This window comes from Saccopteryx bilineata, chromosome 1, assembly GCF_036850765.1.
Source record: "Saccopteryx bilineata isolate mSacBil1 chromosome 1, mSacBil1_pri_phased_curated, whole genome shotgun sequence".
Lineage (NCBI taxonomy): Eukaryota > Metazoa > Chordata > Mammalia > Chiroptera > Emballonuridae > Saccopteryx > Saccopteryx bilineata.
Genome location: NC_089490.1, coordinates 297775435 through 297799623, shown reverse-complemented (window position 1 = coordinate 297799623; position 24189 = coordinate 297775435). Strand labels below are relative to the sequence as shown.

Sequence of the window (24189 nt, the reverse complement as noted above, 5' to 3'; positions counted from 1 at the left end):
GGAATTTGGGCTATTTGACTTAGTATTTGCTTAAAATCAAGATGTAGAGTCCTACCAAGACCCTTTTTTGTTTTTTAAATGAGGCCAAGCTCCCTGGAGTCTAGCCAGATTCTCCTGACCTGAATTGCTGTTGCCCAGCCCAAGATCCACAGGGAATTTGGCAACCACGAGACCAGATGTTGGGTTGGGTGAGCCACAGTCCCAGTGGCTGTCACTGGGAGGACACTGTATTAGCCTTCTCCTCTGGCTCCATCTCTTTGGATAGGAGGGATTCAATAAGCTCAAGGGGGGTCAGGTTGGAATTGAGACGCCAAACTGGTTCATCTTAGACAGTTTATGACATGAATAATCACAGTTTCTCACCTACTTCAGTCATCTTAGACTTGTCCTTGTTTTTATTCTTTACATTGTCAACCCTCATTGACTCTTTTCCTCACCTCCAGCTCCACCCAAAGCTGCGGTAACCTTTCCACACACACTCACACTCCACTGAGTCCAGGGGGCTGGACACTGCAGACTCATCTTACCCCTGGAACAGGCACATCTGCAAAGACGAGGATTTTGTAACTTTCTTTTCATAACCTGCTTTCCCTCCTTTATGCCATTTCTGTTCACCATCAAGTTTTTATCTTCACTCCTTTAAAGCTTGCCTTTGAAAAGCACCTGAAAACATTGTATCTCTCTGGAGTAGTCTGTGCATTTGGGGGTTATGTTGAAACCTGCTATTATTACCCAAAGCCGGAGGCTATCTTTGCTAGTAATTTACAGTGAGCATTTTAGGTTTTTCAGATACTTTTTATTTATTGGATCAATTATTAATAGTAATAGATAACACTCATTAGTTTTTACAGTGTGCCAACTACTGTTATAACTGTTTCACAGATCAACTTATTTAATGCTTATAATAATTCCACAAGATAAATTCTGATATGTTCCCAATTTACAGATGAGAAACAGGTAGAAGGAAGTCAAGTAAATTACCCTGATTCACTCAGGAGTTCCTAAGAAGTAGTGTTAATTTAACTTTAAAATTCTGCATGTAGATGTCATTCTGGGCTCAAAACAGATTAAGATACTGACCTCTGCACTGCACTATAGTCAGGGTCACCCCGTCTGTCCAGGGTCCATCATGTTCTCTGTATTTGTGTAATAATTATGATGCAATAAGCCAGTCAGAGAAAGACAAGTACCATATGATTTTACTTATATGTGGAATCTAATGAACAAAATAAAGTAACGAACAAAATAGGAAGAGACTCACAGATACAGAGAACAGATTGAGTGCTGTCAGAGGGGATGGGGTGGGAGGTCAGTGAAAAAGTGAAGGGATTAAGCAGAGAAAAAACCTTATAGACACAGACGAGAGTGTGGGGATTGCAGGAGGGTAGGGGGGGATGGATGGTGATGGAGGGAGACTTGACTTGGGGGGTGAGCACTCGATGTGGTGTACAGACGATGTGTTGTAGAACTGTGCACCTGATACCTGTGTGATTGTATTAACCAGTGTCACCCCAATAAAATCAATAAAGTTTTATTTTAAAGTAGTAATTATTCCTTTACATTTGGAAAGATTCTGCAATTCTAACTCTGTAGACGTCTTCAGAGAGGAGACAAGAAGATCTCTGAGGGAGGCAATGATGATAGTCACTTAACGGCGCTGATTTTACACTTTGCCTCTGTGGGAGCACATTGCTTGTGTAACTGCTGATGTAGTTCTGTTCTTTTAGAGAGTGTGATGGTCGGGGGTGGGCTGGGAGCGTGCAGTGTGTTTGGACGGGCACCAGCGTTTGTTTGTGCAGCCTGGACCCCTCCTGGAGCCTGGCTGGGCCAGCTGCAGCTCAGCAAGGGCTTGAATTTACAATTTCCTGAGCCTCTTCTGGATCCAAAGGATTTCATATGTGTTTCAAAATAATAATTGAAAAGGAAGCAGCAACAGTAAGTCAGCTATAAAAAATTGCATGTTATCTAGCAACGGGGCCAGGTTACCAACGGTTGTTATCCCGAGAGGAATCAGTAACAAAATGCCTTGGAAAGTTTGCTGTTAATTTGGGCGGGGCGGTTGCAAAGGGTGGAAGTGGGAGAAGGTTCAAGGTTCTGGGAATGAATTGTGTAGGGCCAGCGAGTTACTCATCGGGCTGTGATTCGGGTGTGAGGACATTGTCTGGGTCTTGAGCTGGGGACAAAGCTGGCTTATGGGAAGCACACGGTATTGGAAATGGTGGGGGTGACAGTTTTTATTGGAACCTTCAGTGTAAGAAAGAAGAGGCAGAGACGATCACGTCATTTCTAGCGTGCTTCCTTGGTGGGCATCTCTCAAGGTCACAGGCCTCCTGGCCCTGCCTGTCTGTTCAAGGTCGTCTCCTCTGCCACTTGCCTCCTGTCTACCATGTCCCATCTGGTCTCTCTGATGGTTCCCGTTACAGGAATTTCACACGTGCTCTTTTACCTGTCTGGAACCTTCTCCCTCGTGTCTGCATATGTGCTTCTCACTATCTAAGTGTACAAGCTGCCGCCTCGAACTGTGTGTTCCAACCGCCCTATCTAATGAGCATTCTCTCCCCACACTTCGCTTTGTCTCAGCTGCTTCTTTATGTCTTCCATAGTGCATATTACAACCTCTAATTTTTTTTTATTGGTTTGACTGCTTCACTTGTTTGTGGTAAGTCTTTACAAGCAGATGTGAGCTCCGCGAGCCCAGAGACCGTGTCGGTATTGCTCACTGCCATTTCCTCCTCTCCTATGACAGTGACTAGCTCATAGTGGACGCTTAATAATGTTTGCTTTAATGAGAGGGGTTGGGAGGAAGACTTGGTGATCTGGGGTTTGGAAAGGGAGGTATGAGGAGCCTCTGGAATGGTTTGTGATGGAGTTCATCCTACAGCCTCATCTCCTTGATGCCACGCTTCAGTGGCAGAAACTGGTATCATTTTTGTGTGAGATACTCCAGCTCTCTTTATGATGATGGTTGGAGTGTGGATCTAAGTGAAGAAGCAGAAAGTTGATTGGCCAGTAATCTGATAGCTTTATTGAGCCTTTAGGAGGTTTTGTTTTGTTTTATAAATTCAGATGTTTAAGAAGATTCTTGAAGTATATCAGTTACTAGTTCTTAACCTGAACAGAGAACTTTTTGTAGTTATTCTAGCCATGGGTCACCATACAGTCCTGGCAAATGACAAGGATGCACAATTTTTTGTTTGTTTGTTTGTTTTTGTATTTTTCTGAAGACCGGGTTCCACCCGGCACGCCCACCAGGGGGCGATGCTCTGCCCATCCGGCGCGTCACTCTGTTGCGACCAGAGCCACTCTAGCGCCTGAGGCAGAGGCCATGGAGCCATCCTCAGTGCCTGGGGCCATCTTTGCTCCAATGGAGCCTTGGCTGCGGGAGGGGAAGAGAGAGACAGAGAGGAAGGAGAGGGGGAGGGGTGGAGAAGCAGATGGGTGCTTCTCCTGTGTGCCCTGGCCAGGAATCGAACCCGGGACTTCCGCACACCAGGCTGATGCTCTACCACTGAGCCAACCTGCCAGGGCCAAGGATGCACAATTTTAATGCCATTTTAGAGATGAGGAATTAGTTTTAGAGTTTAAGAGTCTTTACAGTGTCAAGTGGTTGGGATTAGAGTTGAGGACGCCTGGCTTATTATGTGCATTGCTCTTTCTATTACATTTTTTTCAGACAGTATTTGTTTTGTTTATTTTAAATTTTAATCTCTTTTTGTATCCCCACCTTTGGCTATATGACCCTGAAGTCCCTTTTTGTAAATAGTTTCAACTTTTAGAACCATAGTTATTTTTTAAAAAATAAAGAATTAAAATCAGCCAGAATCTGGGGAAGTCAAACTTGAATACAAACAGCAGCAAATGAACCTGACTGTATTGTAAATGAATAACACAAACACAGCAAAGAGGGTGGGCAAGAAAGGAAACGACCAGACTAAACACAAGAACACAGTGTTTTGATTGTGTTGTGAGGATCAAGACCAACAACAAAAATACCCAAATACTGTACGCTAATTATGTAGTCAGTAAATTTGTTTTACACAGGGCTATAGGTTAGTGATTCTGAAATCCCTTTACATATAGTAGAGGACCAAACAAATAAGTAAATATACAGTGGGTAATAAGAATCAGGTTTCTCAAAGTTAGAGAAAGAAATTATGAATGAAGAGGAAGGCTGATATAAACCCTGTGATGTCTACTCAGAGGTATCAATATGAAGTCATGGTTTTTAAGAAATGGATGGATGGATGATGACTAGGTAGACAAATAGATATAGATGTGTGTATACATATATATATATATATGTATATATATAGGGGTAGGCAAAAGTAAGTTTACAGTTTATAATAAAAAATACAATAATTCATAAATAATAGAAAAATGTTGGTCCGAAGGTGGTGGGTTATTGTTAAGCTAATAATAGAAAAGTAAACTCTGTTTCATGTGCTCACCACTGTAAACCTATTTTTTCCCACCCCTGTGTGTGTTCATACATTTATTTCCTAGCTTTGTCTGCTGAGAGAGCTAGAAGCAGTGACACTCCAGGAGCAACAAGCACATCTAGCACCCCGATCTTGGTTTCTAACACCTTTCTCCAATAAAAGAAACCTGGGTGTGTTGGTGAAGTAATTGATTTCATGCTTAGGGCAGGCAAAATAGAAGATGAACCTGGAACATCTTATGATGCCAGAAAATAAGGAAGTGTTTGAAATTGCTGAACGTGTCGAAAGTGCACAGAACCAACTTGGTGGAGCTCACAGGCCAAAGCTGGGGCAATGTAAGCAGCAAATACTATCATTCAATGATAGTATTGGATTATAAACCATAGAATAAAATACTCATAAAGCCAAACTGTTATAAAGAAGTAATTAAAAAAAAAAGGTGTGAATGGACAAGCTCTTTCTTGGAATAAATTTCCAATTCATAAATGCAGATGGAATGATGGAAATAGAAAATTGAATGTGTACTTTTGTACTGTTTTCCAGTGGCTATATCATTGTATACTCCCACCTGCAGTGTATGAGTGATCCAGTTGCTCCACATCCAATATTACAAAAGTGATATTGTCACCATCTTTAATTTTAGCCTTTCTGATAGGTGTGTAGTGACCTCTCAGTGTATGGGGTTTTTTTGTTTGTTTGTTTGTATTTTTCTGTAGTGAGAAGCAGAGAGTCAGTCAGACTCCCACATGCACCCCACTGGGATCCACTAGGTATGCCCACTAGGGGGTGATGCTCTGCTCAATCTGGGGCATTGCTCCATTGCAACCGAAGCCATTCTAGTGCCTGAGGGACCTCAGCACCCGGGCCAACTTTGCTCCAGTGGAGCCTTGGCTGTGGGAGGGGAAGAGAGAGAGAGAGAGAGAGAGAGAGAGAGAGAGAGAGAAAGGAGAGGGGGAAGGGTGAGAAGCAGATGGGCACTTCTTCTGTGTTCCCTGACTGGGAATTGAACCTGAGATTTCCACATGCTGGGCTGACGCTCTGCCACTGAGCCAACCGACCAGGGCTCAGTATGGTTTTAATTTGCATCTCCCTATAGGTAGTGGTGTTGAACATCTTTTTGAGTGCTTTTTAGACATCTGTATTTCTTCCTCAATGAGATGTTTATTCTTATGTTTTACTCATTTTTAACTTGATTTTTCGGTTGCTGTTGAGTTTTGAGAATTTTATATTTATGTATACTGCTCACAAAAATTAGGGAATATTTATCGCTTCATATTCATTTTGAAATATCCCTTAATTTTTATGAGCAGTATATTTTTGATGCTAGTCTTTTGTTAGATACGTGGTTTGCAAATACCTTCTTCTAGTCTAGCTTCTTTTCATCCTCTTCACATAGTCATTTAAAAAAATAACAGCTTCGTTGAGGCATAATTCACTGAAATAGAATTTAGCAATCTCAACTGTGTAACCACACAGGGGCCCAGCTATTGCCACAGTCAACTTAGAATGTGTTCACATCCCCAGAATGGAGCTTTTTCCATCATACTGGCTTTTGTGAAGCAAAAATTTTAAATTTTGATGAGCTCTAACTTATCATTTTTGTTTCCTTTTATGGATGGTCTAAGTCTTAGAATTCTTTCTTATTCCTAGATCCTAAAGATTCTCTCCCATTTTTCCTAATAATTTTATAGTTTTACATTTCATGAGTAAAGTCTGCATATTCATCTACTTTGATGTAATTTTTATATAAGAGGTAAGGTTGAGGCCGTTTTCTGTTTGTTTTGCCTGTGGACACCCAATTGCTCCAGGATCTTCACTGAATTCATTCTTGACCTTTATCGAAAATCAGTTAGGCATCTAAACAGTATGCTGTGTACCTGAAACTAATGCAGTTTTGAATGTCAACAGCAGTTCGAAAGAGAAAATAAAAAAGCAACAAAACTTCTTTTAAATAGAGATTATCCAGAAAAAAAACAAGAACTACATGATTCCATACATTGGTGGAACATAAAAATGAGACTAAGAGACATGGACAAGAGTGTGGTGGTTACCAAGGGTGGGGGGGGAGGGAGGACATGGGAGGGAGGGAGTGAGAGAGTTAGGGGGAGGGGGAGGGGCACAGAGAACTAGATAGAGGGTGACGGAGGACAATCTGACTTTGGGCGAGGGGTTTGCAACATAATTTGATGACAAAATAACCTAGACATGTTTTCTTTGAATATATGTACCCTGATTTATTAATGTCATCCCATTACCATTAATAAAAATTTATTAAAAAAAAAATAAATAAATAGAGATTATCCATACACTGGCATCTCCAGTTATATTGAGCTCCTTTTTATTGCATTTGGCAGATACTGTGATTTTTTTGTTTACTAACTGAAGGCAGGGTCCCTCACTGGCAAAAGATTACAGCTCATTTAATTGTGATCCTGGCTTTGCTGATGTAGCCTGAAACTGAACCCATCATATCTGAGAGGTATGCCCACGTATATAGGACTTTTGGATACCATAGGGAGGAATAAAGTTTAAATAATTTATCAAGTCCTACACTTAAGATTACTATTTTAACTATTTAATGTATATTGATATGAAATCATACAGTAGAGATGAAGGAGAATGATCATTCAGTAGTCATGGAGATGAGGACATTTTACTTACAGATTTCCTTCCTCCCCAATGATGTCACTTGCCGGCCAGGTTCTGGGTACAATGTTGGCATGTCATCAGGTCTGTTGTGGCCTGAGGCTCCATAGTGACCATCAGTCCTGCAACGATGGTCCTCTGTGGAGCTGGGCTTTGGGCCCACCCTGGGAAGCTGGACAAGGTGGCAGTGGAGCTGCTAGTTGATAGTCTGCGTCCAGGCCACACTGTCCATGTCCTCTGGAGGGAGACGTTGGCCTGTCCACCTGCCATCAGCTTCCTGGTGGGTCTCCTATGTATGGTCAAGCTTGTGTGGTTTGTTTGGAGTCAACTCCGTGTGAGACATGAAGCGCAGCTGGCAGAGAGCTCTGGCCACACAGTGAGGAGAAGTGCCACCTCACTGACAAGCTTCAGCACGGCCAGAGAGGACTGTGCGGGCACTGAGTCATCCTCAGATGATGCCAGGCCTGCGAGAGTCGTTCCATGTACCCGGCTCACTGACGCCTGCAGAGTGGTGGCCTTGACCTCCTGGATGCTGAGGCGGGAAATGACGCGACTGGTTTAGGAACTGAAGGAAGAGAGAGCCAGACACTCCAGGCAAGAGGCGGAGATGGTCAAGATGCTCAAGTCCCTGGGAGAGGTTGTGGAAATGACCACATCACAAGCTGCTTTTCCAGACCTGCCAGGAGGCCAGCAGCCAAGCCCTGATGGTCCCGGGTCTTAAGCCACCTGCCAGCTATGCCCGCTTCTACCTCCACCTGCCAATCCCTGAGGCCAGTAGATGCAGGAAAGCCCTCTCTCTGGGCTGGACCCCTCCTGTGCCCCACGCTGCACACAGAGCTCAGTCCCTGCAGAGATGATCCCTCCAAATGTAAGGACCATAGCACTTGCAGCCACACACCAAGAAATGGGGGGCTTCTCTGTAGTTACAGAATGTGGATTCTCTCAGCAGCAATGGGAGAAATGCTGTACTTAAGAGAAAAATCTTTTTTTAATTTATTTATTTAGAAAATTAGGTGACATTGATCAATAAATAGACATAGATTTCAGACAAACATCACTTCATCATTTGATTAGTCAATTATGTTGTATATCCATCATCTAATGTCAAATTATTTTCCATCACCTTATATTTGTCCGACTTTACACCCTTCCCCTACCTCTCCCTCCCCCTAGTAGCCACTGCACTCTTATCTATGTCCATGAGTAAGAGAGGCATTACTGGCTCAAAATGAATCTTTATCAAAGTTCATTTCTCTGGCTTTTGCGACCATTATATATCTAGTAATCTTTTCAGTATCTCACATGAAGTTGACTCCAAACAAACCACACAAGCTTGACCATACATACGAGACCCACCAGGAAGCTGATGACAGGTGGACAGGCCAACGGCTCCCACCAGAGGACATGGACAGTGTGGCCTGGATGCAGACTATCAACTAGCAGCTCCACCATCACCTCGTCCAGCTTCCCAGGGTGGGCCCAAAGCCCAGCTCCACAGAGGACCATCTTTGCAGGACTGATGGTCACTATGAAGCCTCAGGCCACAACAGACCTGATGACATGCCAACATTGCACCCAGAAATATATTTTATTCTCTCCTTAAATATCCTATATTAATTAAAAATATATGCAGCTTTGCAATAAAGACTTATAATTTGCAAAGAAATAATATATATCTAGATGTAGATATGTATCAGTTAAGCATCTTCATGTGGATTTATTTCTGAGTTCTCTATTCTGTTCTATTGACCTGTGTGGCTATGCCTTTTAATTTAAGCTTTTTAAAATGCAATTGACCTTTTTGGAAAGTGCATTGGTAATACTGCTCTCCTACCCCCAGGTTGTGAAGAGAAGCCACTATGATTGTGTAAAGATGCATACTTTTAGTGGGAAGAATGGGTTTCACTCATTCCCCTTAAATTCTTTCAGCTTATCTGGTTGGCACTGATCAACTTTTATGTTTCTTTGCTGGGAACCCGGACAAGTGACCACTCAGTTATGGGCATAGGAAACGTCCACATTAGGGAGTCTTTGCAGCAAGATGAGGATCCCTGCGCAGCCTCCAGCTGCTGCCCTCTGCAGGTCTCTGGATCCCTCCCACCATCCCAGCTTGTTTCAGAAACACAAGCTCGTTTTAATAAGCAAAGTGTAACATAATTATAAAAGAGAGTTGGTGTCCCCTATTGACTTGGGAAGTGGAAATAGTTTAGGATTCAGCCATTTGAAATTCTACAGGCCATTCTGAATTCTCAAAAGGCTACATGATTAACCCTTGGCTCATGCTTGATCTTCCCCCAGAGCCCGGCAGGTTTTGAATACATGCATGCTACCTTATGCCTAATTAAATATCACAGTTGTAGTATATTGAATTACTACCCCATTTTTGAGAAGAGAAAATTCTAGAGCCCCTATCTCTAAACACAAGAAACCCACAGTTACAGCTCAAAGAGGAGTTAAGTATAATAAATGTATGATGAGCAAGCTGCCTTTTGGAGCAGACAAACGAGGAGTCAGGTGCAGAATTAGAACAAATTCTAGGCTCTCTAAATGTGTAGTTCAAGAAAGCAAGCAGACCTATAGAGGATAGTATCTCAGGTTGACAACACTCAGCCACAAAGAGCTGCCTAGGAAACCGATAGCCTCAAGAGCACAGAGGGAGCAGAGGCATAAAGGTTAAGCCAGGACGCTTGTCAGCACTGATGGATGACTGTAGTCCACGCCCCCCCCCCGACGGGGGAGAAACTCCCGTGGGGGGGGGGCAGGGGCAGGCTGCCTGCAGTCAAGGGTCCCTCCAGGAATGGTACAGGGGAAGACTTAATTAATGTTATTGTCAAACCTCATTTCACTGGAATGTTTTGGAAAATGGAATTCCTGGCTAACTAAAATGTTAATTAAAGCTTATTTAGAAGTCTTACTTTGATAACTCCACTTGTTGAAATGTTAATGCCTTCATAAGCATACTTTAGTGATCACGAATGTGATTGCTGATTGAGTCTCTTTAAAGACCTAAAGGTCACTCACTGTGGGACTTACTGAGGCAGGAGGCTGGTGGGTTTGTATTCATTTCAACATCCACCACCTACTATGGAGGCTCCTTCTTTTAAAATTTATTTTTTTCATTGTGGTAAAAGCTACATAACATAAAATGTATCATTTTAACTATTATAAGTTAAAACTTTTACATTGTTGTGCAACCATCACCACTATCTCTCAGACTAGAAAACTTGATTTATCTTCCCAAACTGAAACTGTACCAATTAAACAATAGCTCCTCATAATTTCCCGGTCAGCCAGCCCTTGCCAATCACCATTCTGTCTAGAAATCTGACTGCTCTAGTACCTCATGGAAGTGGAACCTTACGCCCCCAAGTTTCGTCCTGTTCTAGCCTGTGTCAGAATGCTCTTCCTTCTCAGTGCTGAATCATATTCCATTGTATGCATATGCTGCATTTTGTTTGTATATTCATCTGTCAGTGGACAGAAAGTTACAAAGTCACTTTTTAAAATAAATCTCCTAGAATTGACTGATCTCTTTCTCTCCTAAAAAAAAAAAAAGGAGTCTGGAAAGACAGTAGAGAAAAATTTCTTGCTTTGAAGAGCTGCTTTCCGGTTGCTTTGCGCTAGTGGGTGAGTAACTAAGGTATTTTACAAGCAGGGGCAGGGAAGAGGCAGCCAGATTGGTTCAAGTCACGGCTCTCCCCAGTCCGTGGAAATAAATAAGCTTTAACTGAAAATAAGAGGAAATAGGGTTTTGACTTATTATGAATTTTTTTTTTAGTCATGAAAATGAACAAGGAAGACAAAGTAACACTTTTTGTGCCTCTGGTATGTGGCGGGTATCTTGCTGGACGCACATCCTTACACCTTTCCCACAGCAATTCTGAGTCAGACTTTAGACAAAACAGCAAATACGTATGAGACGTGGATTGGCATCCGGGTGCCTTGAGCTCTAACTACGTTCTATGCAATCAAAATATGATGTGCACCACAAGTGCAAGTCACATATATAATTCTCAATTTCCTAAGCAGCCAAGAGAAACCTAAAAAGAAACAGATGGAATTAATTTTAATAATTCACTCAGCTCAAGTTATCCAGAATATAATTATTTCACTATGTGTGTAAAACATTAATGTAATAGTTTACACTCCCCCTCCCCCACCGGCTCTTGAAGTCATGTATGTATTCTATCTACATTTACAGCGCATTTCAATTGTGAGTTGGCACATTTCAGGTGATAGATCACCACAGGTGGTGGCGGCTGTGCATTGTGCTGTGCTTCTGAGGGCCACAGTGGTCTTTCCATTGCCCCAGGAAGTGTGCTGTGCTGGCTGAGTTCAGGGTCTCCCTTGACCCTTCATGCATCTCTGGTTCCTTAATGGAAATGCTGGCTCATATATATATATTTTTTAATAATTTTATTTTTTTAATGGGGTGACATCAATAAATCAGGATACATATATTCAAAGATAACAAGTCCAGGTTATCTTGTCGTTCAATTATGTTGCATACCCACCACCCAAAGTCAGATTGTCCTCTGTCACCTTCTATCTTGTTTTCTTTGTGCCCCTCCCCACCCCCTATCCCTCTCCCATTCCCCCCTCCCCCCCGTAACCACCACACTCTTATCAATGTCTCTTAGTTTCACTATTATGTCCCACCTACGTATGGAATAATACAGTTCCTGTTTTTTTCTGATTTACTTATTTCGCTTCGTATCATGTTATCAAGATCCCACCATTTTGCTGTAAATGTTCCGATGTCATCATTTCTTATGGCTGAGTAGTATTCCATAGTGTATATGTGCCACATCTTCTTTATCCAGTCATCTATTGATGGGCTTTTTGGTTGTTTCCATGTCCTGGCCACTGTGAACAATGCTGCAATAAACATGGGGCTGCATGTGTCTTTACGTATCAATGTTTCTGAGTTTTGGGGATATATACCCAGTAGAGGGATTGCTGGGTCATAAGGTAGTTCTATTTGCAGTTTTTTGAGGAACCACCATACTTTCTTCCATAATGGTTGTACTACTTTACATTCCCACCAACAGTGTATGAGGGTTCCTTTTTCTCCACAGCCTCTCCAACATTTGCTATTACCTGACTTGCTAATAACAGCTAATCGAACAGGTGTGAGGTGGTATCTCATTGCCGTTTTGATTTGCATTTCTCTAATAGCTAAAGAAGCTGAGCATCTTTTCATATATCTGTTGGCCATTTGTATTTCTTCCTGGGAGAAGTGTCTATTCATATCCTCTTCCCATTTTTTTATTGGATTGTTTGTTTGTTTGTTGTTGAGTTTTATGAGTTCTTTGTATATTTTGGATATTAGGCCCTTATCTGAGCTGTTGTTTGAAAATATCATTTCCCATTTAGTTGGCTTTCTGTTTATTTTGTTATCAGTTTCTCTTGCTGAGCAAAAACTTCTTAGTCTGATGTAGTCCCATTCATTATTTTTTGCCTTCACTTCTCTTGCCATTGGAGTCAAATTCATAAAATGCTCTTTAAAACCCAGGTCCATGAGTTGAGTACCTATGTCTTCTTCTATGTACTTAATTGTTTCAGGTCTTATGTTTAGATCTTTGATCCATTTTGAGTTAATTTTTGTACAGGGGGAGAGACTGTAGTCCAGTTTCATTCTTTTGCATATGGCTTTCCAGTTTTCCCAGCACCATTTATTGAAGAGGCTTTCTTTTCTCCATTGTGTGTTGTTGGCTCCTTTATCAAAAATTATTTGACTATATATATGTGGTTTTATTTCTGGACTTTCTATTCTGTTCCATTGGTCTGAGTGTCTATTTTTCTGCCAATACCATGCTGTTTTGATTGTCGTGGCCCTATAATAGAGTTTGAAGTCAGGTATTGTAATGCCCCCAGCTTCATTCTTTTTCTTTAGGATTGCTTTGGCTATTCGGGGTTTTTTATAGTTCCATATAAATCTGATGATTTTTTGCTCTATTTCTTTAAAAAACGTCATTGGAAGTTTGATGGGAATTGCATTAAATTTGTATATTGCTTTGGGTAATATAGCTGGCTCATATTTTCAAAGGTCTTTACCAGCCACGTGCCTTCATAGAAGAGTGGCTAGCTTATTACTTGGAATAATTCCTTTTTTGCTCTTTGATTTTGCATTCCCTGCCCCCAAGTTTAGTTCTCTACCTTTGGAGAACTGGGTAATGAATGACTAGACAAATTGGGCAGATTTAGATTTCTCAATAATTATATGGGCATAATTATGTTATTATGCTGTTGGTAGAGGAGCATTTAACCTGGTTGGGGAAAAGAACCTTGGGGCTTTGGTTAAAAGGACAGGCATGAACAAGAGAATTAGAGAGGAAATGCAGGAAAATGCTGCTATTAAGTGATAAAATATCAAAGTTAATTTTTCTAACTAAATGTGATATAAAAATATAATAAAGTAAGTAGATTTTAAAAACATTCACAATTTCACTTTCTCTAATGAACTTCTAAGAACTTTCGGGGCTGAGATGGGAATGCTTGTAATTTTGTTGGCTCCTTTGTTCACCTTACTCCAGAATACTGTTTCCTTCAGGAAACAAAACATGCCTGACTTTGACATGTGGTCATGTTTGTTGCTAGCATCCTGCTTTGGGGTTTGGGAGTTGGAAGTACCGAGAAAGAGATTGGGAAAGAAAATTGCATGGCTGTTAACGGGATGGCTCATTGAGCCTGCTGTTGGAGGGCATGTCCCTGGAATGAATGAAGAGGACCTTCAAAGGAAGTTGGGAAAGGATGAGTTCAGTATTTGTGAGATTCAGATCTCCCATCAGAACCAGACCCTGGCCATCAGTTTGTGGCTTTGAGTGCCTTGGATTGTGGTCCGGGCCCTCAGAGTTGGGCTCTAGTTCTCTCTGTGAATGATTTTCTTTTGCGCCAAGATGACTCCTGCTAGAACTTTCCAGATAATTGCTACTCTTCTGGTCACTGACACTGTCAGCATTTGAAATTGTCACTCTCCCTGCTGTAAGTAACTCCTCCACAGAGTGAGAGGGAGACAAGTAAATTACCAGTCAAGGGCCACCTGACACTCACATGGTCCATCCCCAGGGCCTGCCCCTCAGCCTGGCACATCCTGTGTGAGGGAGGCCCACAGTGCCTTTGGAACCTGTCACCAAGCCTATGAAGGGCCCAGTGTCTTGTCACCCTTAATGTCACCTTTGTCTTCAGACATCTATTTAAGAGCTGCTTAGCATTAATAAATTTCTGAGTCCAGTATAGCCTGAAAAAGTCCTTTGGGTGGTTTATCTACTTCCAGACTCTCTAGAATATTCATCTCTGTGACTGTCCCCAAGTCAGGCCCAAAGATGCTCATGTTTAATGCTTGAATGATAACATTCAGGTTAGACTCACTGGTAGAATATGAACATGATTTTCCTTCTGTTTTGTTTATTGCTCCATACATTCCCCCCCACACACACACAAATAAATATAAACTGAATGAATTCATAAACTCATTCAGCACATTTTTATTGCATATTAAAACCACCAGGGTCTATGCTGCATCTTTGGTTACAGATGACTGAAATACTGGACCTGTTCAGCCTTGTAAAGTGAGGCTTCCCTCGGGGAAATGCTGTCCAAAGAGCAAGCTGACTCAAGCAAAAGGAAATTAAATAGAACACAGAGCTCTGAGCTAAGAGAATCAAGAAATCCATTTTATGTGCTACATTTGGTAATGGATGAAATCCTGCCTTTGATTCATAACAAGACTAACCACATCTGACCTTTACGGGGGAGAGGGGAGTGAGCAGCAGAATCTCTCTTCTTTGCTACTTGTCACAGAGCAAAGTGATTCCCGATGGCAGCTGATACAGTGCCCCCTAGGATCACGCATGTCTCCTGAGCCCCTCTGCCCTGAATTACTTCGTCAGGCCTATGATGTCTCTAAGGAAAAAAAAAAGATATGCACTGTGTCTTTAGACTATTTTAGAAAACAGTCTTCTAACACATTGGGAAACTATATACTCTATATCATTTCCTACTTTTCAAACCATTTTTGTAAAGTAATTGTATTAATTTGTAAGTATAGTGAGGCTGAATTTTACCCTGAAAAGTGACACAAAAATATTATAAATTGGAGACCTTGAAGAAACCCATACCCCTACCCCCAGTAGGTAAAACTTTAAAATTCTGGATAAAGAGCTTTTATGAATTTTTTTTTAAGTGCAGATAGTGCAGTAGGTAAGAACATGAGCAAAGTGCTCAGAGGCAAAAGAGGAAAAAGAAGAACTAAAGGGAGGAAAGGAATGGGGAGGGTAAGAGAGAGAATGCAGACACTAGCTGTTGACCAAACACAGGAGGCCATGCTCTCTGGAGCTCTGACTCTGGGTTTGGTGGGGTGCCGAGGACAAGTTTCTGAGCATAGAGAGTGGGGAGCTAGAAGCAGCCACCTGCAGAAAGCTGAAACTGGAGAAGTGTCGTCCTTAGTGAAGAGGTATATTAGAAACAATAAAACCAACCAACACACCAAAAAACCTCCACAGAGGAAACCTGTAAGGAAATAGACCTAGTTTAGCCTAGGTTCTGGGTGGAGGAGGGCCATGTATGCTTGGGGAGAAACAGAACATTTGAAACCAGTATGAATTTAAATACTATATTTATAATAAACTGGCATGCAAGAAGTTATATTTGTATGAAAGTAAGCAGTAGATAAGGGGAAAGAACTACACAATATGACCGTGTGTGTATGTGTGTGTGTGTGTGTGTGTGTGTGTAATAATATATCCATTGGTATGTAAATATGACCACATGTGGTCCTGGTTGGTTGGCCATGTGGATGTCCCAGGTTTAATTCCTGGTCAGGGCACACAGGAGAAGTGACCATCTGCCTTTCTCCTCCTCCCCTTCTCACGTCTTTCTCTCTCTCTCTCTCTCTCTCTCTCTCTCTCTCTCTCTCTCCCCCCCCCCCTCCTGCACCCATGGCTTGGTTGGAGCAAGTTGTCCCTACTTCAATGGTCCATTTGGCTGAATTTCTCCCCTTCAAACAAATGCTTCACAGTCTTTGTGTGGGGAATTCTCTAATTGAAAGAAGTCATCTCATGGGAAAAATTGGATAGCTCTTGACTGTGATTCATAAATAGGTTTCAGTTCTTGTTTTTCCTTCACCTGTGCATCAAACATTTATTGGGTGCCCTTGTTGGCCAAACATGGTATTGGACACTGGGTACAAAGCTAAAAAGAGATGCCCATCTGGCCCTTTAGGCCCTTACAGCCTAACTGAACAGCCTTCAAGTAGCAGGAAATGACTGCAGTGTGGAAGAGCTCGGACTGAGGCCAGTCTAGAACTTACCCCAGCCCAGAAGAGGGAGCTCCAAACAGTGTGTGTGTGTGTGTGTGTGTGTGTGTGTGTGTGTGTGTGGTATGGACTGACTGTGTCTTCACAGATTTCCTGTGCTGAAGCTCTGACCTCCAGTGTGACTGTATTTGGACATTGGGCTTTTAAGAGGCATCTAAGGTTAAATGAGGTCATCAGAATGAGGTCCTAATCCAATGAGATTGGTGGCCTTCCAAGTAAAGGACAAAATATCTGGGAGAGATGCAGAATGAACTCATTGCCTCTGTTTAATGTGTAGACGGTCTCGGCACCGCGCGGACGCTGGAGCAGCGGCGGGAGAAGTGGGAGAGGAGCACCTTGCCAGGCAGGAGCCTCTCCCGACGGTCCATCAGCAGGGAGAGGTGGGTGGAGACGCTGGTGGTGGCTGACACGAAGATGGTGGAGTATCACGGGAGCGAGAACGTGGAGTCCTATATCCTCACCATCATGAACATGGTATGTCAGTCTTCGTGGGGAGAGGGGCAGCTGGTGAGTATGTCCTTAGGAATGCTTCATGCTCTAACAATAGCAGAAGGCTTTTTGTTTTGTTTTGAGCATAGACCCATGAATCTATTCCCTGCCTAAGTGATTAAGGATAGAAATTCAGGCCATATTCATTTTCCTCTTAAAAAATGTGGGTCCTAAGAAAATTTGTTATTTATCAGTTACATTTTCTACCAAGTATTTACCAAGTGACTCAGTCCTATCAGTATCACTTTATCACACTGATTTACGTTAGTGCGCAGATGAGTAAACTGAGGCACAAAGAACTAGAACATGATTTCCTCACAGAAGTTAGAGCTAGAACTGGAACTGAGCTAATGACTGAATTTCCGGCTTCCCTTTTGCACTGTTGATGTTCTCTGCCTTCCCAGAGAATGTTAGTCTGGTTGAGACGGGGAAAGATGTTTGCCTGAGTCACTGATAATAACAGAGAGGAAGCCCCTGCCATCAGGGAAAGGGCCAAAGACAAGAAAGGGACCAATCCCTCCAGCACACAGCCAATCGGTCACCTTGGAAAGGTTGTCTTTAACTATCATTACGTGGATTGGGCCAGTACATCACTCTTCTTTGCACTCCAGTAAAATGTCTTGACTACACGGTTACATTTGTTTTAAGTCCGTCACAATGCTGTTTCTCTCCTCTGGTGCTGTCTGTTGTCAGTTCACATGGGTTTCCATTTCTGCCTGTAGGTCACTGGATTGTTCCATAACCCAAGCATCGGCAATGCGATTCACATTGTTGTGGTTCGGCTCATCCTACTTGAAGAAGAAGAGGTGAATGCTTTTCCCTCCACTCTTCTCACCTGTATCTTTGCACTCCCTACTTCCTCTCTTCAGGAAAGCTATTAACGGACAAGAAAGAAGGTATTAGAAAGGTTTTAAAAGCCCCTTGAGAGGAAAATAATATTTCTGTATTATTTTCTTGGGAATTCAGTGGTATCAGATTTCTTACCGTGTCTTGCAAAGACATTCATGGTATTCTTGCTCTTTCCCTTGCTTTACTTCCTACCCTCACACTCCCTGGACTTTGGGTAGGTTCAGGGCTACACAGGCAGTCTTCAGCCTCATGGCCCATGCTCCCGGGGTTCCCAGTGCCTGGACCACCCCTTCCCTAGCTCTGCTCCTGGCTGGCACCTTCTCACCTCTCAGGCTTCTGTTTTGGTGCTGCTGCTTCAATGAGGTCTCAGTGACCAGCCTTGTCAAAGCTGGCCTCACTTACCGCTTTCCACACAGAATGCACGTCACTTCCTTTATTGATACCACTCTTGATTCATCAGTATTGTTCCCTTCCTTCTTGCTTATCTCAGCCATCAGAATGTGGATTCCATGAGGGCAGAGACCTTTTTTATTCCTGGCTCTATCCCCAGCATTTAACAATGTGCCCGGGACATGAATGAATGAATGAATGAATGAATGAAGTAAAATTTAATGAATGAATGAACAGTCAACCTGATGAAATGCCTTTACAATCTACAAAACTTAACTAGCTGCTGAAATATGCAAAGAAGAGCATCATTCAGATCACCATCAGCGAGACCTGAGGTCAAAATGCCCAAGGCAGCGTTTATTGTTTCCTGGGCATGAGAAACCTCCATAAACTGAAGAATTTAAAACAGTAATCTCGAGAACCAGGATCCATTTTTCTTCTTTCCCTTACCACCCCACTTTCCTTAGTCATTCAAGACATAGTCTGAGTATCTCAGAATATGGATCATTGTATTATTTCCCTTCCTGCAAACCTTTTGTTAAGAAAATTTAGTATCTTTCTAAACTTTTTTAGAAACCAGGCAAAACAAAAACTGTGTCTCTTTTCAATGATTTATCTGACTCTCTGATTGTTATTTACTATTGATTAGGGCTTAGACAAGGTCAAGTTAGGTGTTCACATGCAGAAAACTGACAGGGTACAAAGGTTTTGATCCAGTAGAAAAGAAAATGATTTGTGTCCAGCAGAGAAGATCACCAGGAACATTATGGTTTTATTGGTCTATGGAACATTGACTAATTTTTTATTTAATTATCTAATTTAGTAATCTTATTTCAGCATTCTTCCCCCCACCTTTACTGGCTATAATTACACTAGTTTCATGTATCTACCTCAGAACCAGCTTTGCCATCTTGCTAGTCTCTTCATTAATGATTTCAATGCATCTTTAACATGTGCTCACTGTCTATTTGTATGAGAATTATGTTTTTAACTTTTTGAATGTTATACTTTGAAACCTTGGAGGAAAAATTTTTACTGTTGTATAATGGGTGAGCATATATGCATGTTTAGCCACAGAATATGCAGAAAGATTTAGGCTTTTTAGACCAATAATAAAAAGGAAGGTTCTGCTAAATGTGGGAAGGGAAAACCTTTACCCTCTGCAGTCCCGCCAGTAGCACTGGTAGTACCTCCAAGCAAGGTTGCCATGCATGGACCGGGCACCTTCAGACTCCATAGCTCTTGAATCCCAGGAAACTAACTCACCCACCAAAATCTTGCTCCAGTGGAATGCTTGGGAAGAATCGGATCAGCAGTTACCCCCTGACCCCATCACAATGACACTCTTCTACTTCTTTCCAGCCTCATCTTGCAAGTGCAAAGAGACACAAGTGATATGCTACAAAAAGGCCATGGCTTCCTTTCTCTCACTTGTCAGATGTCATCCTCATTTAAACTTTTATGGGATCTCCAAGTGGTAGAAGGTTCATAATTTGACAATAGAATTGCTAGCTCGTTAGAGAGTTGCAATTCACAATTCTCATTTTCCTGTCTTCCAGAGGATTTCTCAAGCTATTCCTCACATCCTTGACTAACGAGAAGCCCCATCAACAACAAACAGCATGCATAAAATGTAGTTCCTGTTTTTCACTTTGTGCCATACAAAAGCCACTATAAATTTTCATCACATTTTAAGAATGAGTTAGGGTAGTCTGATATGATACTCACTTGGCACAACCTGGAGGCATTCACAAAGACTTAGGTGGCCATATTTCAGACCAGCGGAAACTGAAGGACACTACGCCATGAACCGGGGAGGATATGTCAAGCATATTTAGACATCATAGGTCCAGAAATCAGAGTGGCTTCAGATATGAGTCGACTTGCTCTCATTCTTATCCTGCCTCTATCTAACCTTGACTCAAGCTCTCATTTTGGCTTTAGGACTCTAATCCTATCCTTCAGACATTTCGTCCTCTCTCAAGGACTTGGACACAGATGTAGCCTATAGCCCTTTCCACCTGAGCAGTTCATCAGATGACCTCCCTGCTCCCCTTTTGGGCAGGAGTTAGGGACAAGGTTAGACTCTTCCATTCACTTTTCCTTCTTCAACTCTTCTGAGCAGTTGACATCAAGGAAAGTACAAGACTTATAGTTAGTCCCACCGCTTTCTAGCTGTATAACCTTTGGTAGGTTACTTGACTTGTCTGGGCCCCATATCTTCATTTTGTAAAATGGGGATAATAATAACTACCCTATGTAATAGTATAGTGTCTGCCTTATAGAAATCTCTCAATAAATGTTACTTGTTAGTATCACATTTACGCTTCTTGTCATCACCATCGTGCAGGTCACCCAACAACCTTGTAAATGTGTTACTATTATTTCACAGATGAGGAAACCGTGCCAAAGCCCTAAAGGATAACATTAGGGCCATAAGAGGTTGGAGACTTCTTATAAGAATAGGACAGAGACACTACTGGGGTGGAAGTGAGCTGGGATAAAGTCAGGTGGGCCAAGGTCACTGTGCCATCCAGGGGTGGGCCTGGGTGTCCACTTGGCTTGAGGGAGCAGCAGCAGGGCTGACAGGCAGGAGAGAGATACATGTTTTCACAGAGACTTTCCCTCTTGGTCCCGGAGTGATTTAGTGTTGGGTTCACCTTTGTGAGACTCTGGAGTGAGAAAACCTGCTACCTTTGAAAATCTCTCCTGCCCCAGGGGCATTTGTGGGTCTGTAATAACTTAGATAACTTCTGCTCTTTCAGGATGGATGTTAACAATACTAGCAAAGAATTTGTAGACTCTACTTTTTAAAAAATCTTGTATCTTTTCCTCTGATAGCCAGAAGAGTTATATGCCTTAAGCACATGGAAAGTTTTCAGATTGAACTTCTTACTGCTTTTCTCTTCTTTGCCTGTTCTCTTTCCTCCAGGGGCCTAAGCCTGGCTGGGAGCATGGTCTGACTGTGCATTGAATCAAAAGCTGCTCTCAGGACTAATCAAAGAAATTAATACAAGAGTTTGCTTCATTGTAGAGAGAGTTTACAAAGAGCCAGAATAATTTATCAGAATAGCCGTGTACTTGAAGAATCATTTTCTGTCTCCCTGTGGGCCCATTTCTGTGAGCTGTTGTTGATTTTCTTTAGGTCATCTTGCCGCCCTGTAAGGTCACCTACTCCAGTGAATAGGAAAGGGGAAGTAGGAAGTGAATTGGACTGAGAAGAAGATGATGCAAGAACAAAAAGGGAAATCTCTTTTTGTTTACAAAGAGAATGGGAGAATTAGTGTGGAAGGGAGTTTGTTTTGACAAGCTCCAATAATTGTGAGGATCCATTATGGAAACGGTTTAGCATAGGTCTCACCATGTTTATCATGAGCCTCCCAAGCGCTCTCGCATCACGTGCGCGCACAAGGCTGCAGGCAGTGGGGCACGGCTTGTTACTCTTCCCAAGCGCCTGTGACCAAGTGCGTTCAGGGAGCGAAATGAGTAAGTGTTTCTTGGACTTAACGGCTTAGGAGATTTGGAGATTGAGAGGCTGAGGAGACTGAAAAATATTTTGCACAATTAAAACTTGCTAGAGAGGTCATGACATTTAGTAGAAAAGCCGTAAGTTATCCTTAAGACCATGTCATTGAACTTGTGTTAAATGCCCCATATTGTAGAGGAACATTCTACAACGGCAGGGTACCCAGCTGCAAGGGGTCAGCAGCCTGGCTCTTTGTGCAGTTGCTTTGTTTGTAAGAGGAACCAACCAAAACCAATAGGGAGTAATCATGGATGTTGAATAGGTTAAAGAAGGGAAGAGAGGAGAGAAAGACATTCCGGGCGGAGGGAGCCGCTTGAAGAAAGCAGGGTAAAAAACAGCATGGTGTTTGGGAATGTGGGGTGGGCGGCGGTGGTAATATAAGCAGTTTGAACGTGGCTAGGCATAAACTGTGAGGCTGCAAAAGAGGGGAGAGCTTCCTAGAGGCCAGACTTCGAAGGTCTTGAACACTAGGTCATGAAATGGGTGGGCTTTGGTTTTGACTAGGTTGACCAGACAACAGCAAGGAGGGTGGAATTAAAGAGAACAAGGGAGCAAGAGGGAGAACAATGCAGAGGTGCTGCAGGCATAAACCCAAGCAGAAAACGATGAGGGTTTGAGCCAGGGTGGTTGGGGGTAGAGATGGAGAGGAGGTAAAACGAGCAGCCCGTGATGATGGATCAGGACCCAGGATATGAAGGGAGAAGAGGCCAATAGCAGGACGCTGGTGTTTCTATATTAGGCAGGTGGGTTGGTGGCGGTTCCGTACTGAGCCTGGGGAGACAGGAAGAACAGCAGGTTACCATGCCGGGAAAGGATTTCAGGGTTGCGGATGCTGAGATGGCAGTACCTGTGGTACCATCCAGAGGGTGGTGTCCATCAAGAGGTTTGGGTGCATGAATTTGAACTCTAGGAGAGATTTGGAATAAGATATACAGGCTTGAGAGTCAGCAACATAAAAGTGGTTTCCCAAAGTAGAGCTGTTATTGAGAATGAACTAAGCAGTGAGCAAACAGAAGGGCAGATGATCGAGGGCCCTGAGAAGTGATCAGGGAGTAAGAGGAGTTGGGGGTCTCAGAAGTAGAGGGTCTCTGCCTGTGGCTGTCTCCTCACCGCGGGTGGGAAAGGAACTGGAGCAGAACTAAGCGATCATCCTCATCCTCCACTGGCAAACTGTTAAAGCTTTCCAGTTGCTCAAAGCAGAAAAATGTAAAGAAGTCTTCAGTAGCTTGGGAAACCACTAGTCCTGGACTAGCAGCGGCCAACCTGGGGTCTAAGCCCAGCTCTGCCGAAACCTGCTGTGTGACTTGGTTACAGTATGGCCTCTCTGTGGCCTGGAGTCTCTCATCGTTTAAACGAGAGGACTGGAAGCCTAGTTCCTAAGGTCCTTCAGAGAAGCGGGCTCTTCCTAATGCTGGGAAAGCTAGAAGCAAAGTTTATGCTGTGACATCTGGAAATTGACTGTTTTCTCATGAAGATCTCTCCTTGCTGACACCGAATTTGGCTCAGGATCGAGGGCGAGTGGATGCTGCCCACTTAGACCTCCCTTCTGCCTGTTGACCTGACCCTGGAAAAGCACTCATCTCTTTTCTGTCTCTAATTTTGCCATTTCAAGAATGTTATAAAATGGAATTGTACAGTGTATAACCTCTTGAGTATTTTTTTCATTCAGTATAACTCCCTTGAGATTCATCTAAATTATGTATATCAAGAGAATATCAACACTCACTTTGCCTTAAACAGACATGCGTGGTTTGGTACGTAAGGTCTTCTGAAATGGTGCGTCCAGCCCATGTGTAAAAGGACAGTCCAGCGAGGCTGGTCCCTGGGAGCGCTGCTGCTTCGTCTGGGAGCCCCTGTTCTCATTGTCTTTGACTCAGTGCCTGACCTGGGTGGCCCTCTGCTAGTTCTTCACTTCTCTGAGCTTTAAGTTCCTCTTGTTATATAATGAATATGACAGTACTTTCTTGACAAATAATGCTGAGAAGGAGAGGCAATTAAACGAGAGAACAGGAGGGAAAATCTGTGGTACAGAGTAAATGATTAAGAAATGTTTCCTTCCTTCCTCTCCTCTTTCCCCTCCCTGCCTGCCTCCCTCCCTTTTATTTCCCTCGCTTCTCTTCCTTTCCCTTCCTTTCTTTGCCCTTACATTCCTGCTGCATGCCCCCTGGCCAGTGCTTTATGGTGGGTGTGATCATTCATTCCTAGGGTTGCTATTCTAACCACAGCTCAACTACCTGTGCGCAGCTAGTTCCCGGGGCTCCCCCCGCCCCCACCTCACCCTCTATAATACATCATTTTGCTGGGTGATGTCATGATGAGGATTTTAAAATAATAAAGTCTGTTTCTTCTATTTAAACTTGTTATACTGAGCAGTTTAGTATGTGTTTTGAGCCACTTTTCTGTGTTTTCTTGAAAGAAGGGTGGTCTACAGTGGCTAAGTAGCATGGGTGGGGGACACCTGAGAGTATTCCTAACAAGGAATTGAAGTCTCTCAGGGTTCATGTGATTTCAGTACGGGCCTCAGCAACACACAG

At 42.7% G+C, this 24189-nt stretch overlaps 1 protein-coding gene across 1 annotated transcript in view; it reads left to right on the top strand.

The window, feature by feature from the left end:
- Positions 1–24189, top strand: part of ADAMTS12 (ADAM metallopeptidase with thrombospondin type 1 motif 12) — a 228973-nt gene that overhangs the window by 112762 nt on the left and 92022 nt on the right. The window contains exons 4-5 of the mRNA XM_066244268.1: positions 16679–16875; positions 17613–17696. Of these exons, the coding sequence (XP_066100365.1) occupies positions 16679–16875; positions 17613–17696 (281 nt within the window). The remainder of the gene's footprint in view (positions 1–16678; positions 16876–17612; positions 17697–24189) is intronic.